This window comes from Solanum verrucosum, unplaced genomic scaffold (genome assembly GCF_900185275.1).
Source record: "Solanum verrucosum unplaced genomic scaffold, falcon-dt-bn FXZP01000222.1, whole genome shotgun sequence".
Lineage (NCBI taxonomy): Eukaryota > Viridiplantae > Streptophyta > Magnoliopsida > Solanales > Solanaceae > Solanum > Solanum verrucosum.
Window position 1 is genome coordinate 1,570,039 of NW_026020027.1, and position 19,355 is coordinate 1,589,393.

The 19,355-nt window shown below is 33.0% G+C and overlaps 2 protein-coding genes across 3 annotated transcripts; one reads left to right on the top strand and one right to left on the bottom strand.

The window, feature by feature from the left end:
* Positions 1-197: 197 nt before the first annotated feature.
* LOC125821279 (polyadenylate-binding protein RBP45-like) lies at positions 198-8,132 on the top strand. 2 transcript variants are annotated; one of them, XM_049500695.1, is made up of 7 exons: positions 198-602; positions 1,940-2,408; positions 6,786-6,838; positions 6,913-7,043; positions 7,117-7,213; positions 7,300-7,479; positions 7,717-8,132. In XM_049500695.1, exons 1-7 carry the CDS (start codon positions 297-299, stop codon positions 7,717-7,719), a joined length of 1,239 nt encoding a protein of 412 aa, XP_049356652.1. In that variant the 5' UTR covers positions 198-296; the 3' UTR covers positions 7,720-8,132. The 2 variants fall into 2 exon arrangements, with proteins under 2 accessions (XP_049356652.1, XP_049356653.1); XM_049500696.1 differs by having other exon boundaries at positions 7,303-7,479.
* A 1,348-nt stretch (positions 8,133-9,480) lies between these two features.
* On the bottom strand, positions 9,481-12,880 carry LOC125821268 (uncharacterized). The gene is made up of 2 exons (XM_049500686.1): positions 12,801-12,880; positions 9,481-11,503 (listed from the first exon to the last, which is right to left on the bottom strand). The coding sequence occupies exon 2, from the start codon at positions 11,500-11,502 to the stop codon at positions 9,847-9,849; it is 1,656 nt and encodes a 551-aa protein (XP_049356643.1). The 5' UTR covers position 11,503; positions 12,801-12,880; the 3' UTR covers positions 9,481-9,846.
* Positions 12,881-19,355: the final 6,475 nt, after the last annotated feature.

Consider the following 19,355-nt stretch of genomic DNA (forward strand, 5'->3'; position numbering starts at 1 on the left):
TATTAAAGACAGACAATCTATTCACTAATTAATAACCATTACTTATAAAATTTCAAATCAGTTGCAAGTCATTAATTCATGAACCAGATAATGCTCAAATTATCGATTATGGTTCAATTTTGAACACCATAATTGTTAAAAGAATTTTCATGTATTTCTAAATTTAGAAGGTTTGAAAATTTTACATGCCCATAGTGCCCTTGTACAGTAGCATCAGCTACAAATTATCTCTTCCCCACTCCTTCCAATTTTCTCTCTCACATCATCCACATATTTTCCTCTAGGGTTTCAACACGATGCAACCGGCGGCAAGTTCAATGGTTCCACCACCAATGGCGGCGCAACCACAGTACCAACAGCAGTGGATGGCTCAGCAGCCGCAGTACCAGGTTCTGCCACCGCAGTCCGGTTATTACTACCAGCAACCACCACCGCAGCAGGGCGGCGGAGTACCCCCACCGCAGCAGCAGCAACAACAATCTCAGTACACGGCTTCAGCTCAGCCGACCAGTGCTGATGAAGTCCGGACGCTTTGGATTGGAGATCTACAGTTTTGGATGGATGAACAGTACCTATATAATTGCTTCGCGCAAACTGGAGAGGTATAATTAAAGTTCATGAAATACATTGCTTTCCATTTATCGTTATTAGAGAATTACATGTATAAGGACCGGTTTATAATGACATTTTTATATGTTTTCTAATGATTCTGTCAAGACATTCAAATTATGCTTTGCACATAGGCTGATTTAGTTGTTTATGTAGAGTGTAGACTATATCAGAAAATATTTCTTTTTGATAAAGGTAATGACTATACCAGAAAATATAAGCAACTGAAAAGCTATGGTAAGGACTTTTGCATGTTCTAGATATGGCTGCTAGTATTTAATGTGAAAAACTAAGTCTTTTGGGGGAAGATTGGATCTTTTTTAATTTTTCTTGAGAATTGTTTAGTGTTCATATGATTTGGACTGATTTCTCCAGAGTGTTTTGTATGTGTATTCGAGGAAAGTGAATACTTCTCCAATGGTTTTTATATGCAGGATTCTGTACCACTTAAAAATATGGAGTTTATATATGCAGTAACTTGTATTATGTTTTTGGTTAAAAGCAGTTAACTTTAATACAAGTGTAGAGGGGTTCCCCATATATTAATTTAAGCAGAGCTTATTGTGAGCTATAACATAGTATATTTATATCAATTTCCTCTATTCATGTAATTAGTGTGCAGGAAAATATTTTCTTAAAAATTCTTCTTGAGGTTTCAGTGGCAACCATTTGGAAGTGCATATTTCTTCTTTGTAACTGATTGCTGCTAATTTTCTGAGTAGGCAAGTCCATTGGTTCTGGGGTACCTGTATATATGTTATGAGACAAACTGTTGATCTTTAAGTTTTTAGTATGGTACTAATCCTATCATTGGTTTGGTATCTTTGATTTTATAATTAATGGGTGGACTCCCCTGGGAATTGAGGGGTATATCTTACCAACAATTTTTTTGGTGAATGTCTTGCCACTAAATTTGAGATTTTGAGAATCCAGATATACAACTTGTGATGCAAGTTTATCTCGCGTCTGAAATGCACACTCGTGCGTGCATGATTGTAAGCACGTGCATGAGTTAGAGGGTTTTTGGATTGGCTTATTCTAAGTGCTCTTGGATTGTAAGTTCTTATTTCATTTTTTGTAGTGTTGGGAAAGATAAAAAGTGCTTTTTAGCACTTACTTTTAGGCCCAAAAAGCACAAAATAAGCCAAAAGCTAAAAGTTGGGTATGACTAACTTATAACTTCTAGCTTTTAGCTTATAAACTATTTTTAAAAAGTCAATCCAAATACCCTCTTACACTCAGTGTGCATATTAGTGCAACTACTCAGTCCTCTTCTTTACCCATTGCTTGTGGTTGATTGAGAAAACATTAACTTTAACTTTTTATGCAGGTGGTCTCTGCTAAAGTTATCCGCAACAAGCAAACTCAACAATCAGAGGGTTATGGCTTTATTGAGTTTAATAGTCATGCTGCTGCGGAAAGGAATCTACAAGCATACAATGGCACCTTGATGCCTAATATTGAGCAAAATTTTAGGCTCAATTGGGCATCACTTGGTTCGGGTGAAAAGCGTTCAGATAATACTCCTGAATATACAATATTCGTTGGAGACTTGGCAGCTGATGTTACAGATTACATGCTTCAGGAGACATTCAGACCCAATTATCCTTCAATCAAGGGCGCTAAGGTTGTAACAGATAGGGCAACCGGGCACACAAAGGGTTATGGATTTGTTAGATTTGGGGATGAGAGTGAGCAGTTACACGCTATGACTGAGATGAATGGAAAGTTTTGCTCCACTAGGCCCATGCGCATTGGTCCTGCAGCTAACAAGAAGAATGCTGGTGGTCAGATGCAAGGTATATCCAGTCATGTTGTAATGTTCTCGAGTTGTTAAGAACAATGTATTTCATCTAGCTTGCAGTTTGATACTTGTGTTATTCCTAGAGTTTGAAATCTTTGATTTTGTGCTTATTTGTCATAAAGAGCATGAGGTTTGAATTTAGATAGCTGCAGATTCTATTGGTTTATTTTTGGCGTCTGTTTTGGTCTGAATTTAGATAGCTTGAAGGTGCTATTGGCTTATTTTGGGGATCCAGAGTTATCTGTTTTGGCCTCAATCGGTCAAGCAGTGCTTTTATGTTTTGCTTTCCTTAGGTTGTGCTCTTGAGTTTTTGAAGAGAAGTACCAGCTTGTGATGTCATTTCCTTGAGTACTAAAAACTTCTCTCTGAAATATTAAATCTCATAAAACTACGGTTGTCTCTAAGCAGGGTAAATAGGAGGCAGGCTCTATCATTTAGTGGCCTGGAGCTTGTTTCAGCTGAAATGAATATCTTGTTAATCTCAATGTGGCTAAATTTCATCTATCGGGTCCTTTCGGTGTTAATGTTAACAGCTCCAGTTTTTTCTCTTTACTCTGCTCTTGTTTCTTCAGATTACTTTATCTTTACTACTCAGACATTTTACTCTTGTTTATTTCATGTGATTGCCACCAGTGTCACTTTGGTCTTCAGTGTGCCTCCTAAGCTCTCTGTCAGTTTCAATTGTCAACTTAAGATATCCTGGTCCTTTATCTGCTTCATTTGCCTCATGAGTTTGTCTTAGAGATCTCCCTTCACGGTGTTGTGGGGTTTCCTCTCTCCATTACTAGTCAATAATCCATCATTTCACTTTTGAACACAATACATCATATAGTTTGTTTCCGCTAGGTTTTTTAGTAGATTGACATTCAAGTGTGTATAATTTGTAACATGATGTGTAATAACTCAATATTTCTTTCCTTGTTTTGAATAAATCTTTTGAAGTTCTTTAAATAAGTTTTGGTTATTAATTTTCTATATCTCTTTTTCACTTCTGTAGTCAAGACATCTAGAGCTTTAATAAAGATATAAAGGGTGGTGTTTGGATATGTTTTCAGTATCTCTAGATTGCCGGCAAATGTTTTTTGAATGGATTGCAAATCATTGTACTTAAATAATGCCTTTAGATCCCGAATTTACCGTGTTTTGACATAAATATGGCAGAAAGATAGTTCAAAAGTATTATGGCTTATGAAAATCTTGTCTTTGATTTCTGTCTTCTGTTGTATGGACATATACTGAAGAGCTAAAAGCATCATAGTCCGGATAATATATGGTATTCTCGTGTAGATTGGGTCATTGATTAAAAAAACTTGTGCCGATTAAGTTACCTTTATCAAAAAAAAAAAAAAACTTGTGCCGATTGGGTACATAGGCATGACATTGTTCAGAAAATTACAGCACTCCATATAGTCTAGTTACATTTCTGTATTGTCTTTCTTTATTGACAAGTGTCTCATTTTATTAATCTCCGGACAAAGCAAGTGCTGGGGATTTTGTTGTAAAAGAGCAAAAACTCAGTTCTCTTGCTTGACATGTAGAGCCTGTTTGGCCAAGCAGCTAAAAACTGCTTATTATGATAAAGGCTTTTTAAAAAAATACTTTTAGTGAGAACCAATTTGTGTTTGGCTACTTCATTTGAAAGTGCTTTTGATAAGTAGATTGTGTTTGGCTACTTCATTTGAAAGTGCTTTTGATAAGTAGATTGTGTTTGACTAATCTTTTCAAAAAAGTGTTTTTGCGTGTTAAATTCTGAAAAAAGACAAGTATTAATGAGTGTCTACTATTAAGATTATTTTATAGAGAAATTATTTTAAATATTTATTATGAAACATTTTAATTAAGTTTGTACTTTTATTGAATTAAAATTTGAAAGTACATATTAAAATTTTCAATCAATAAAGATATAGATAAATCAAAGAAAATATTAAAAATATTGATATAATATCAACATGATGATCTAAATCTACTAAGAAACATCGCCCCCAAGGCCTAGCTCGAGTGGCAAAAGGTGTAGGATTTGTGGCTTAGGTCGCAAGTTCAAGCCCCACACCATACAAAGCGAAGCCTGGTATTTAAGTGGAGAAGGGTAGAGGGGCGGGCCCATTATCCACCGAGTTTAGAAGGCTGGGATTGGTCCAAAAGAAGGGTCACAGAAGGATTTCTCGGTTATCAAAAAAAAAAAATATACTAAGAAACATCAACCAAAATAAAATTTAAAACCATTCCACAAATTAAATCACTATATATGGGAAACTCATGAAGTGTTATCAAAGGCGCGCTTTAAGTGCGCTTAAGCCCTGAAGCGAGGCTAAAATGTGTTGTGCACTTCAGTGTCGTCATCAAGGTTTTAAGACAAACTTTTCCTTGCCAATGAGCCTCTTATGAAGAAGTGACACTAAATAATTGATATCATAATCTTTTTTCATCTTCTTTGGTCATATATTTGTCATTCATGTTTATAATTATTAGTCTTGGACTAAACATGTACATTTGTATTTTTTTCTCCCTTTGTGCCTCTTTTCACTAAAGCCTACGCTTTTTTTGCGCTTAAAGCCCCACGGACCTTAGAGTTTTTTTGCGCTTTTCACCTTTGATAACTGAACTCATCACAAAAATAAGTAACTGTAATTTTACTTTTATCAGTTGTTATGATTGAGATCTCATGTACCGCACTACTAATCAAAACATGGTGTATATGTAGTGCATCATATGTTAATATGATCTATACCTGAAACCTTATAAATTTGATTGTTGATGTTGATAAAAAAGATTATTAGGGTGTTTGGATTGACTTATTTTTAGGTGATTTTGGTTTTTAAGAACTTTTTAATTATAAGAGGTGTTTGACAAAGATACAAAGTTCTTAAAAGCACTTTACTTTAGGCTTTAAAATTACCCAAAAAAAAAGCCAAATGTCAAAAGTAGAAAGCTACCTACTTTTGGCTTTTGGCTTTTAACATGAAAATCACTTAAAAAAAAGTTCATCCAAACACCCTCTATGTACTCTTACCAAATATGCTATTTTTGTTTTTAGACTTCCATAGACGCTTCTCTGTAAGTTTGGAAGCACAATAATATATCTAGAGACCAATATATTACTGGAATCAAAATGAGTTGCTATACAAAATATGTACAATTAGAAATTAATGGATTAATGAGGGATATACTTGGTAAATATGTATTTATGGACTATGGTAGGGATATTTCTTGTCTTGAAAAACATAATTTTCTACTTTTGCTTCTCCCCATGAAGAAAAACTACTTCTTTCTACTTAAAAGTAATTTTACTTTCTTTTTTTTTGATGACAAGGGAAACCCGTAGCCGCTATCCTTTGGGTGCGCACAGGGTAAAACCCCTATCCTTAAAAGTAGTTTTACTTGTTGGCCAAACACCTCAAATTTCCAAAAAATGCTTTTGGCCTCTAAACTGCTTGGCTAAACAGGCTTGTAGTGAACAAGGGAAATTGACCAAACCTTCTGTTTCATGTACATCAATCTTTTTACACCAAAAAGCTACTGTAGAAATACATCTGAACTTTAGTCTGACTATGCTTTCTTGTTTCCCTTTAAAATCTCTGGTCTCTTTTTTTTAGTAAAGAAACCTCTGGTTTCTGTCCCTACAAATTGTCCTCCATATCGCTGCAGGGACAGTACACCAAAGGGGCTTCAGATGTTGAGGCTTCTTTCTTCTCAGCATAAGAACAGTTGTCTGGGTTTCCTTGCCTGCACCACGTCAGGTCACGTGTAAGCAAAAACATTTTCCACAGCTAATTAGTCAATCTGCAGTGGATGAAAAGATGATTGACATCATCATATTCTTCCTCACTTAGGACACACCTACTGCGTGTGATTATCCCTCTCTTTTCTAATTTGTTTTGGGTTAGGCAAGCATCTCATACCACTAGTCAATCCACCTTGTAGGGTGCTTTATTCTTCCAACTTTTTCTAAGATGTCTTTCTAATCTGCTCTTTTTTTACTAAAATGTTGCATTGTGAACAATACTTCTATTGCCCTACCAATAGTGATCGTCATCTTTAAACATGTTCTCTTCCATCCCCATCCCAACCCTCCCCCCAAACAAAAAAGAAAAAGAAAAAGAATTGAACATATACCTAAGGAAGTTGAGATGTTAATTTTACTTTTCTTCCGGACGATCAGACCTTTTGTGTTTAATCTGGAATGCAGAGTTGAGTACCCACCAGTTTGGTGACGATGAAAACATGTCTAAGTATTAGACATGCCTGACCTTTTGTGTGAACTTTTACTGTTTTATGGGGACATTTGCTTTTAGTTTTGTTTTTCAACTGCATTTTTCTTTGCTTTAACATATATCTCTGCTAACCACCCTCACCTTTGTTCTTTCATTTGCAGCTTCATATCAAAGTACTGGAACTCAAAATGAGGATGACCCTACTAATACGACGGTCGGTACATTTCTTTATATCAGCATTCAATGTTTCTCTCGAACTGTACTCATATTAAACAACTTTAATTGCAGATTTTCGTTGGAAACTTGGATGCCAGTGTAACTGATGATCACCTCAGGCAGGTTTTTGGGAACTACGGGCAATTGCTTCATGTAAAAATACCACTAGGCAAACGCTGTGGTTTTGTTCAATTTACCGATAGGTACAGTAGCATGCCTTCTGAACTTAATCAAATTCAGTGATAAGGAAACTAACATGCTGGCATTGTTATGCAGAAGTTGTGCTGAGGAAGCTTTACGAGCATTAAGTGGAACTCAGTTGGGTGGACAAACCATCCGCCTTTCATGGGGTCGGAGTCCTTCAAACAAGCAGGTTATTATTTTACCTAAATGTTCTCTGATTACTGCATTATAACCGTCGTGAGGTGTCTGATTTAAATATTATGTTCGCCTTTTCAGCAGTCTCAGGGTGATCCGAACCAGTGGAGTGGTGGTTATTATGGGTATACACCAGGATATGACGCCTATGGTTATGCACAACCTACTCAGGACCCAAATATGTACTATGCAGGCTATGCTGGGTATGGGAATTATGCGCAACCTCCACATCAACAGCAACAAATGTCACAGCAGCCTCAGGTATTTTCCAAAACCTTTGAACTCTTTATTTTGTTTGTCTATGTAGGGAATGCCATTGAATCTATGCACATTCTACTAGGAGGGAGTACAGCTTGTTTGTTTTGTCATAGTTTGTGTGAATAAAATGAGTTGCTTGAGAAGTAGAACTTAAAATAGTGGTTACCCAGAAGCAATTTCATTCATCATCATATATCACATTTTGTTCCTCATGACTAGAAATTGGCTTATATTTTGCAGTAATCTGCTGGTCAAAGGAATTGGTGAGAGGCTTCCTAACATGGCAAAAACATTGATGTTGAAAAATCGGAGCGCATAGATTTTCAGATGAATGCAGAGGTAGTGTAGTTTGTTATCTGTAGGTTAGTTCTTGGAGATACATTTATGTTCTGGTCAGCTGTCTGTTTCTGTAGTTGCCTTTTCTATTTCCTTTTTTCTCGGCCTATTGCGCACTTGGCCATTTTTGTCATATGCGGTCTAGTGATGTTAAAGACCTCAGAGAGATCAAGGACGCATCTTTTTATACTTTCCATAGTTTTGGCTTGTCAAAATGTTGATTTTGATCTATTATGGTGCTCTTCTTTCTAATTTTCTTATCTGGATATGGTTTTGTTTACCATTTCTTTCAATCATAAGATCTAGTGTCTGGTTTATTACCATCTTTGAATTCAAATGGCTTGTTAGTTTTATTCTGCTTATGGGTGCTCAGATATCATCATAGTTAAAGGCTCCTGGAGTTTGAGTCAATTTTGAGAGAGATGGACAACGGTTGATATATGACAGCCTTGATTTTTCAAACATTCAACGGTGTCTCGAAATAACACACCCAGTGTAATCTCACAAGTGGGGTCTAGGGATGGTAGGATGTTCTACCTACCCTATAGAGAGAGACTGTTTTTGATAAAGCATTTCTCGAAAGAGAAACTTCCGAAACATGTGTAACAATGGGATTTGGAGAGTGTTGTGAGTACCCAGCCTTACCCCTCCCTTATCTTTTGAAGACAGAACAACCAAAAAAACATAAAATGAAACAAACAGAGCCCATCATCAATGCCAATCACGTATATAGAAATGTATTCTTTTCAAATCCAAATACTTAATTAACTCTCAAAATAAAATGCATTACAAATCAAGAAAAGATGAAGGTCCACAAAATTTTAAAGGTAGTTTTAAGCATAGAAATGCAGGTAATCAGAAAACAATTGTAAAGGACGAAAATAAAAGACTTGGGGTAAGTAAGCAAGAAAATCAAGAGGAGGATTAGGAAAAACAATTTAACACAAAACTCCTGCAGATTCTCCCTGACAATTATGGTGAAAACTGCAGCTAAAAAACTTAAAAATATAACCAAAAACAGATCTACAACTTCCATTTATATATAGCTTGATGACAACAACAACAACATACCCGATGTATTTCCACAAGTGGGGTCTGGGAAAGGGTGGTGTGTATACAGTACACAGCCTTACCCCTGTCATGAGGAGCACAAGTATATGTTCTCTGTGCTGTCCTTTCAATCTCAACTTATAGAGGACATTCTAATCAGACCTGTTCTACTTCTTCTATCAGAATGTCAAACCTTTGCCTTTTTCAAGAGGCAAATAGGTTTATGGTATTTGTTTACAACAGAGGAATCTTGACTTGGTCTTCCTTTCTATGTCAACTGCATGCACCTAATTTACAACTCATCAAGATCTCGGGTTCAAACTCTTGTAATAAATAAATTTTGGGAATGTTTACAATACTTGGATTCAATCAAATCCATACTATTCAAGGAATTTTGTAAGTTTATTTTGACGAATTCAGTACTTTACAAGTGTTCAAGAAATTGAATTTTTAGTATTTTGAAAACATATCAATTGATCGAGCCCTTGATAAAGGAATGAAAGGTTGTGGATCACACACCACCCACATATTCTTTTTGAATTACATGTATCTGCGAGATCAATTGTAAAGAATAATATAAAAATTCTTTACATTGTCAAAGTATATAAGTCAAAATCATTCTTGATTAAGGTGTCACCTTTGATTCTCTTAATTATATTGTAAATTTATAATCATGGAATCTATTATATGTATAAATATTTAATTACGAACTTAGTAACTAAAGCAAGCTATAGATTTCTCCATTCGGTAACAAATTTAGAACTCATGAACTTCAAATTTTGGTTCCGCCTCTATAGCTAACAAAGGGGACCTGCCATACTGATGGGGAAAACATACATAGTTGGGATGATTAAGGTCCAGTGACTCCAGATACGTTCTTGCAAATAAAAAAGAAAAGTTACCAAAGTCTAACATGAAGATAAGGTCCTATACTGCAAGCTACTTAAAGATCTATAACATTGTTGCTCTTATTCATGATCAGCTTCAAGGTTGGACTTGGTGAAACATCTCCAGGTTGATGTTGCCACCATCACAACTTTTGTTCTGAGTTTCAAGTTTTGCTGAATGATCAGAATTATCGGTTTCCACCTCTTGTTGCTGTGGTGATAATTGAGAACCTAGCACAAGTTTGTCACCAGGAGGATCACTTGCTTCCTTAGTTTCATTTGCTGTTTCAACATTTCTTGATAAGTCAACTTCAGGTCCAATATGAATGCTTTGTGGTTCATCATTCTTTGGATAATTCAGATTTTCCATCATGAAGTCCATTGAAGTAGTCCTAATCGACTCTTCAGGCACAACTTGAGTTTCACCAGCAACCAGTACTTGGTTGATCTCGGGAGTCGGATTCTCATTAGCTCCAACCTCTAGAGCTTGAGTCATCTGAACATAATTCTGTTCAAGAAATGTGCTTTTTAGTTCATTGCTTGGCTGAACTTGAGTTTCTGCAGCAGGGGAAACAGAGTTAAGTTCAGCAAATAGAGTACTTTGATTGAATTGATTCTGTGGGTTTTCCTGTCCACCATGAGTCCATTGTTTCAGCTGAATCTCTTCATTCATTGGAGGAAGCCCCTGGGAGGAGTAGAGTTGAGTTTGAGTGTTTACAGGAGGAGATCGATGGATCTCAAGTTTCTTTGCTTCGCAGTGAGCCAACTCTCCAGACTGGAGTAAAGTTTGCATATACGACTGCTCAGGATTTGGTTGCTTATCATTCTTGGATTCAGATTCAATCAGTTGGTTGTCTGACGCCTCTTGAGACTTAGAAACAACAGGATTATGATGAATTTCACCACTTGGGCTGTTAAGGTTACCATGAAAAAGAATGTCAGACTGAAACATTGAGCCCATGAGTTGGTTTTGAGCTTTTTGTACCTGATTGCTAGTTCCGTCACTACCTTTTGGTTCCAACATGGATTCTGCAACCATTTTAGTCCCTTCTGATTGGTTCGAGATTTCATATACCTGCATCACTTCATCCTTTTCAACCATTCTAAGATTTTCCACCGGAATGGTCAGATGGGATTGGTGGATTTGGACTCTTTGATCTTGATTTGGCTGCTGCAGCATGATTTTTTCACCCAAAGGAGAACTCACATTGCATCGTCCCTCGTTAGGTGCCATAACAGGAGCAAATTGGTTAGTATTCGGTATAAATGGAGCACTTGACATTGGGTTAGAAGGTAAAACTTGTTGTCCTGGTGCCACATTTGGCTGCTGCTGCTCTTGCTGAAGCTGGTTTAAGAGTGGGCTAGCAACTTGATTCCTGTGATACATTGTAGCTGATGGGGCAACATCATTTGCTGGTGTAATTGGGGCAAATCTCCCTGGCTGGAAGACTAATCCACGGAGCGTGGTGCTACTATTACCAACCCTCACGGTGATGAAGTACCCTGCATCAAAACGACCATCAACAACACCAGAAACCATCTGTCCTACACCGTTGTTACTGCCAATAATGCCATCTTTTTGGTTCACTTCAACAGCATTTTGTTGAACTTTCTTGATACTTTCGGGTGCTGGAGACTGCAAATTCCCTCTCTTAGCAACACCTCCATCTTTACGCGGGCGTCCACGCCTTCTCTTTGCTGGAAGGATTGTTGGACCAGAGGGATTATTATCTTGTGTAGCTTGCTCATTCATCCTGAAAAATCTAACTTTTGAGTGTTTTGTACAAGCACTTTGTATTGTACTGTAATAAAAGGGCTTTTATGACTCGGACAGGGTTGATTTCTCAAATGATCGATCACTATTCACTTAACTTTAGTGGTGAATACATAAATAAATTAATAAAAAAGTTTGTACTTCACCAAAAGTCATCTTTAGTGGAAACACACAACACTTTCAATCTTTATTTTCATAGGAAGATAAAAATAAAGCAAAAAGGAAATTTCAAGTAAACAAATTTCATAGCAAAAGGTGAACCTTAAAATAAAATTACTGCGTTGGATTAAAAAAAAAATGAATTTTCAATATTCATCATGATCCTTTTGTATCCGTCTTCAAAGTAAAAGATTAAGGATATTTAATTAGAAATACAAAATGATCGCAATCAAAATTAAAAAATAATAATTACTTTTCGTGAATAGTTATAAAAAAGCTAACACCACTTCTGGTGTCTACAACGGAGAGGATATGAAACAGATTTTAGTTTTATCAAAAAGTTAGCATCACTTCTAGCCTCTCCAGACACATCTCTAGCTCCTCCAGACTTGGTTGGAGTGGGGCGTGTCTAGGGAGATGGGGAATCTAACCTTATTTCCAATGTGTAGCACATCGGGATGGAAATAATAGGGATCTTGATTCTATCGAAGAGCTAAAATCACTTTCATCGTCTCACACATCGAGGATTGAGGGATCTTGCTTTTATCGAAAAATTAATACCACTTCAAATTAGGTAGCGATCTAGGTTCTATTGAAAAGACATCTCACACACATCGAGGATCAGGTAGGGATCTTGGTTCTATCAAAAAGCGATCATTTCAAACGTCTCACACACATCGAGGATTAGGTAGTGATCTTAGTTCCATCAAATAGCTAACAGATAGGGATCTTGGTTCTATCGAAAAGTTAACATCATTTCCAACGCCTGGTCCGAGGGAGAGGTAAAAATTTATTGAATGAACAAATCAATCATATGATTATTTACATAGAAACACATTGATTAGATCTTGAAAAATAGAAGATAAAAGATGAATAACTTCCATAAACAACCAATCTTACCTATGTGCTAGAGTTATAAATTCATATCCCAAAAACACATTTCTTTCCTAAAACAACTCCATTTACATTAGATCTATGTCATGTTTTTTTTTTATGAATAAAGATTGTTAATCCATCAATTCATTGCACACATGATGTTTGATATTCATGTGCTCCTAAGTTTTTTTAATCAGAAAAAAAAAATCATGGATAATATATATGGAGAAAATGAGAATTACCTGTTTCTAAATCTCCCAAAGAATTGATGGCAATAGAAATTCTTTTCTAGATCTAATTTTTTTTTTGCCTTGAAGGAATTTCTTTTCTCCTTTGGTTTTTAGACTTTTTTTTTGTTAATATTTTTTTTCAGTTGAGTTAGCATGCGAATAATGAGAGAGGAAAATGAAATAAAGGCGAAATTTTTGTTGAAATTGTAACCATGCAACAATGGGCGATTTGTTTTTTACTCTAAAAGATCCAAATGGTCGTATGACTATAACTATTTATTAAGACGTTATCTTTAAATCAAATTACGTAGTAATTAAGATTATTTTCTCAATATATGAAGGTTTGTTTATAAGTAATAATTAATATCATAACTATATATATATATATATATTTCATTCGCATAACATTCAAAAGTATTTTAATGTTATGAAGTTGTGAAAATTATATTATTTGATGAAACAAACTCCAAAAGTTAGCAACCACAACAACTATAATGGTAGTTTGTCGATAGATATAATTTTTTGTTGAGATTGCAAAAGGTGATTGAAGTTTGTGATTTTATTTTTATTTGAAACAATATTGAAGACTATTTAAAAAAAAATAAGAGATACAAAAGTTAAATTATAAATAATAATAATAAAAAAAAAACTATCTACTTTTTATCAGAAATATTTTAGAACATTGAATTAAACACTCAAATCTTTATATTAATAAGTAAAATGTTTACAACAACATGCAAGGTACTATATTGCAAATAAATGGCCAACCTCTTATCAAGTAGAATTCATTTTCTTACTTTATATCCATGTAACTAGTGTTAAAAAAACTCATGATGTAAACATAAATAATGGATTGTGAACTCAAATTCATAATAGACCTCTCCCAAAATAGATAAAGATGCTAATTCAAGTCCCAACACTATTCATTATAAAAAAAGATTTTTCGAGGAATAGTCTATAAATAAAAGTTTAATACATATGTTTTCGGTGGAGTTAATATTTCAATATTCATCGGACTAAATCTGTTTTTAAATTAAAAAAAATAATTTGTCAATAATTATCAAAAACATTACACCATTTTTCGTGTTTCCCATATAAAAAGAAAGAAAAGTGTTTCACAAATGAGAGAAAGATATAATAGGGATATTAATTCTATCAAAAAGCTATCATTACTTCCACCATCTCACACATTAGGTAAGGATCTTGATTTTGTTGATAATCTAACATCACCTTCAATGTGTTGTATATTAGGGAATGGGACGTGTTGTATATTAGGGATTGAGACTGTGAAGAGTATGATTTTGGTTCTATCGAAAAGCTAACACCATTCCCATCATTTTACCCATCGAGTTTGGGATGGACAAGGATCTTGAACCACTTACACGTGCAAATAGGAGTAGTTGTATAATGGTGTCGGGTGCTAGAGGTGATTCAAGGTGAGGGCAAGCTAGCTAGTAAAATGTTTGCTTTCGTCTTTAAAAATTTGAGATCCCTATTGAGGTGCCTGAATTTTGATATTTTAATTTCACGAAACAATATTGAACATTATAAAAAAAAAAGATACAAAAAAAGAATTTTTTTTATTAGAAATATTTTAGAACAAAGTTAGTAAATTACAAACAAATTATTAACATCTTATTAACTAGAATTAATTTTTATTTTATAAATAATATGAGTAATTTATTATGTGAATTAAATGTTTAATATCGTTTAAAAATACTATATTAAAAACAAGAAATATGTAAGAAAAAATACAACTAAACTAATATTATTTTTGGGTATATATGTATATATTTAACTAGAGATAACAAGTTTTGTAATGTTGGGCGGTAACACTACGGGTTATTGAGCGACAAATTAATGACAAATCTCATAGCTCATATTTATATCATTTTTTAGGAGGATCAATATACATAAAAACACAAATAGTATATATTTGTGTATAACCAATCTATATAATTGTGAGGGTTAACGGAAAGAGATAATCATATATAAATGAAAATATACAAAGAGGTATATGTATATATATTTCTGCATAACTTTGTATAATTATGAGAGCTCATTATTTTAATGGTTATTGGGAGAGACATTCATATCTAAATAAATAGATACAGTTTATATGTATATATATATATATATATATATATATATATATATATATATATATATACTAAATACTACTTTAATTTCGACTCAGACGAAGGAAGACTCGTGTTTATTTGTATGTCTACATGCAATTATATATCAAGTTTTTATACGGTTTGTTCCTATTTCAAGATGGTCTATAATTTTTTCCACTCAAAATGGATGGTTCTTAATATTTGTTCATGCTTTTAATCATTTAATGAAAATTTGTGGGCTAAAATACCATTAACTATGACTTGATTTCACCAGGTAAAAACTTAGAGAACTTTTACCTAATCTGACATAAATTGTGTAGTAGTAACTAATTCGCAAGACATAAGTCTAGAATTTTTTTGCTTTGTATGTCAAGAGTTTAGTCCAAGAAAAGTTCTCTAGGAGCAAGTTCTGACTCTTTAAAGTCTTTAAGACATAACTTTGAGGATTCTGAAGCTGAACTTATGCCTCTATCTATATAAATTCTATAGGAACTAAGTTATGCCTTGCGGGTTCCTTGTAAGGCATAATTTGTGCCTTAGGAATATTTTTTTGCCTTGAGAATTTTTTTCCCGATGTCAGGGGTATTTTCGACCACTTCATGTTACATAAAGTGTTGAAGAGAAAAAATTAAGAGAAAAAAATTGAGGACTAAAAATTAAAGACCACCTCAAAATAGGGACATTCATGCGAATAACCGACCATTATACATTAACTACAACAAAAACAACTTTTTTGCGGCAATAAATAGACACTTTAATAAAGAGTGCTAAAGTCTTTACCGGCATTAGTTAAGTGTCATTAGATCCAATGTCGCTAAAGGCTTTAGGGACATATACAAAGAGTGTTAATTGCCGCTAAAAATACATATTTAGCAACGATTGAGCTATTACTGTTAATTAATTGCCGATAAAGATCATTTTTTATGTAGTGATGTTATACATAAAATTACAAATATATACACAACTAAATTATCTAATGTATATACATTTAAAGGCAATGTGAACTAGATGAGTGTTAGTGAGAGTCTTAATATACAAATTCTGCCCAAAAGGATGATAGCAATAACAATTAATCATCAATCCCAAGCAAATTGAGGGAGATACTATAATTTATAATCAATCATCACAAATGTAGTACAAGAGATACATAAGTAAAATTTTAAAATATAATTTGTCATAAGATATTGTTTGAATAGAAATCCTTTTTCTTTACTTTTTTTCCTTGCTTATATGCAATTCAACCTTCTTACATATCCTTTGCCAGCTCAATTCTTCACAAATTTCTTTAGGTATGATTACACGAAACTTTTTTCTTCTAATTCAAATTAATTAGTGATTTCTCTTAGGAAAAAAAATCATTTCCATTTCTCTAACTCTCCTATGTATTCCTTTGTTCTAATTGGACTAACTTTCATTACTTAGAAAAAGTAACAAATTAATCTCTCCATTTCCATAACCCTTCAATTATCCCTTTACAAAGAAATGGACAAATTTATCTTCTCCCAATTAAAAGATAATAGTTGGGACTTTACATAGTTTTGCCACCCATCCAAAATAAATAAAAACTAAATAACCAACATATACATAATATATACTGAACAAGGTGAAAAGGCAGAAACTCGACCTACAAGAAAAGGAATTGAGTTAAATTACTTGTTTGTGGTTTCTATGGATTGTGTTTTTTTTTTCAAACCCCTTATTCTTGAAAAGACCGCTATGCACCTTGACTTTTGGCTTTGTTCATTCCGTTTTATGTGTGCAATTATGTATGTTAATGTATAATTTATGTATATCGATTAGGGGCATGTTAATATTTTCAGCCAAGCGGCCAATTGTGTAACTTATTCTCCATCAATATAAATCAAGTTACTCTAATTAATTAGTCAAAATGATACAGTTGTAATTATCCCAAATTATTGTACTTAAGGAGTTTGTTATTTCGTATTGATTTATTTGAAGTATAAACATGGATATTCTACTTATACACTTCACCTCCTAATTTTCCTCTCTCACTGGCTGGAAGAATTATTGGACTTTGTCAAACAAACCTCATAAACATAATTAATTCAACTTAATTACTCTTATAATCTTTCTTATAGTTATTTTTGGAAGATTAAAATTGCTTATTTTAGAAAATATGGTATTTGGTCAAATTTTTGGTAGAAAAGTGTTTCTGGGAATAACCGAAGTTGTTTTAATTTTCATAAGCTAAAAATAATAGTTCTTTTAAAAAATCATTTTTGGGAAAAAATAAACACTTCTGAAAAAAAGCTTGCTTGGTCAAACAAGCTAGAAGTAAGGAAAAACAAATTTCACGAGAATAATATTTTTCGTTGATTGTGTTCTCCCTCACTTTTCAACACACTTATATATAACTATTTTTAGAATATATTTTTTTACTTAGATATCGAACAATAGAAAATAAGTAAAAATCTAGTACGTACTTATTTTGGTGAAAAACGTGTTACTCCATTATGGGACATACCCTAAGAATTGACATTTTGACAAGGTAGTATTTATATAACATGTTTATGTAATATAATAATTGTTAAATTTCAAATCAAAATCATAACATAACAAATATCGGTTAACATCTGATTAGACATTGACGTGCACTTAGCAACATAATTTAATCAAGCAATTAATGCAGATATTTAAGCTTTTATTATTGGTTTGACCTCTATGCTCTTAACATAATCTCAATTATTGATACACTTTGCTCAATGTGTGAAGTATTCCGTTATAACTTTGAACAACTTTTAGAGTAATGGACTCAAATATTGAAGTGTGTGACCAACTCATTCAAAAACTTAAGCAGTTAGATTGATTGTACTTTTATGTACTTGATTATTATTTAATACGCTTCTTCATGTGCAAGCTTGATTCTTTTTCATTAGTCAAGCACGTGAAAAATCATTTTGGGTAATGATGAAAGTGAGACTCATATCTAGAATCTCTAGTATGCTCTACCGTATTGAAGTGTGTGACTAAATCATTTAGCAACTTAAGTAAATAAATTGTACAAAGGCAACTCTCAGCTCAAATAAAATATATTAAAAATTAAGTAGTACACAAAGTAAATCTTCATTAGTGAAGGAGTCATACTGAACATATGAAAGAAAAGATCCAATAACCAACAAATAATATAATAGCTATAGCAAATTTTTTTTTTGATAATTACTACTAAATTCGAAGAATAATATAGTATGAGAGTAAACCTAACAATGTTAATAAAGAAACAATAGTATTCAACTATACCGTTACTTTCTACCCTAATATTCAATCGTCATATATAAAATCATATCTTCAATAAGCGGTGGCCAAAACACAAAACTCTACCGGAAAACAAAACAAAGAAGGAAAGGGAAGCTTCGTTTAAAGTGATAGTAAATTAAGGATAAGATATAAATTATAGTGAAAGTGATGGATGTTCTTATTGGTTGGAAAAATATGAATCACGCCATCCAATTTATGAATTCTACGTTATATATATATAAGTTTTAAAATTATTTTCGAATAGAAATTATTATAATATATTTTATATGTTTTCTTTTCTTTTTACCATAGTTTTTATTTTTAACATCAGATTTGAGCATACCATTTGTGCCCATTGTCCATATATGTATGTGGTTAAGATAAATAAGTTCAAATTAAATTAATTTACACCCCTAAATCGCTAATATTGATATTTCGTTCACTTCTAAGTGGTAAATTAAATAATTAGCCCAAATCAAATTAAATAATACCTATCAATTATGATTTATGATGATAACTCCACGAAGAAAATCTACTTGTGTTTGTCTTTTTATAGATATACATTTTTTATTTTTTATTTAATAATATATTTCTTTTTAATAAACAAACTTTTTACATATTTTTATTTATAACAACTTAATGAAATCTAAACGTCGCCAAAAAGTTCGATCTCCTACCACGAAGTTACCAGAAAAATAAGGAAGACATAATCAAGCAATAGTGGGACAGGAATTTTGAAATTCCAAATCGTTTGAATATATAATTTGAATCATGAACTCTTGACTATTGTCTTTTCTTTTTATTTTTTATTCGATATTTGATATTCTTATTGGGATCCTGATTAGTTTGTATTTGCATTACATAAAATTCATTATATTTAAGAAGATAGTATTTTTAACTTTCCATATTGAAAATTCAAATTCTAGATTTTTTTATAATTAAAACTATTAGTTTCAATTCGGTTCAATTCCGATCAACCTTATTTCACATTGAAAACAATTTTAATCCTTTACTCTAAGGTAAAGTAAAAATAAAAATGGTAACACCAAGGTAATTAGATTTCATAATTGTCGGCAAAGTGCATTTTTGATCTAGAAAGTAATGATAATATTAGCATTATAATTAATGATGATGATAAATTCTTAATACTTTTAACAACAAAGTCTTAATAAATCAATAACAGAAAAAGATT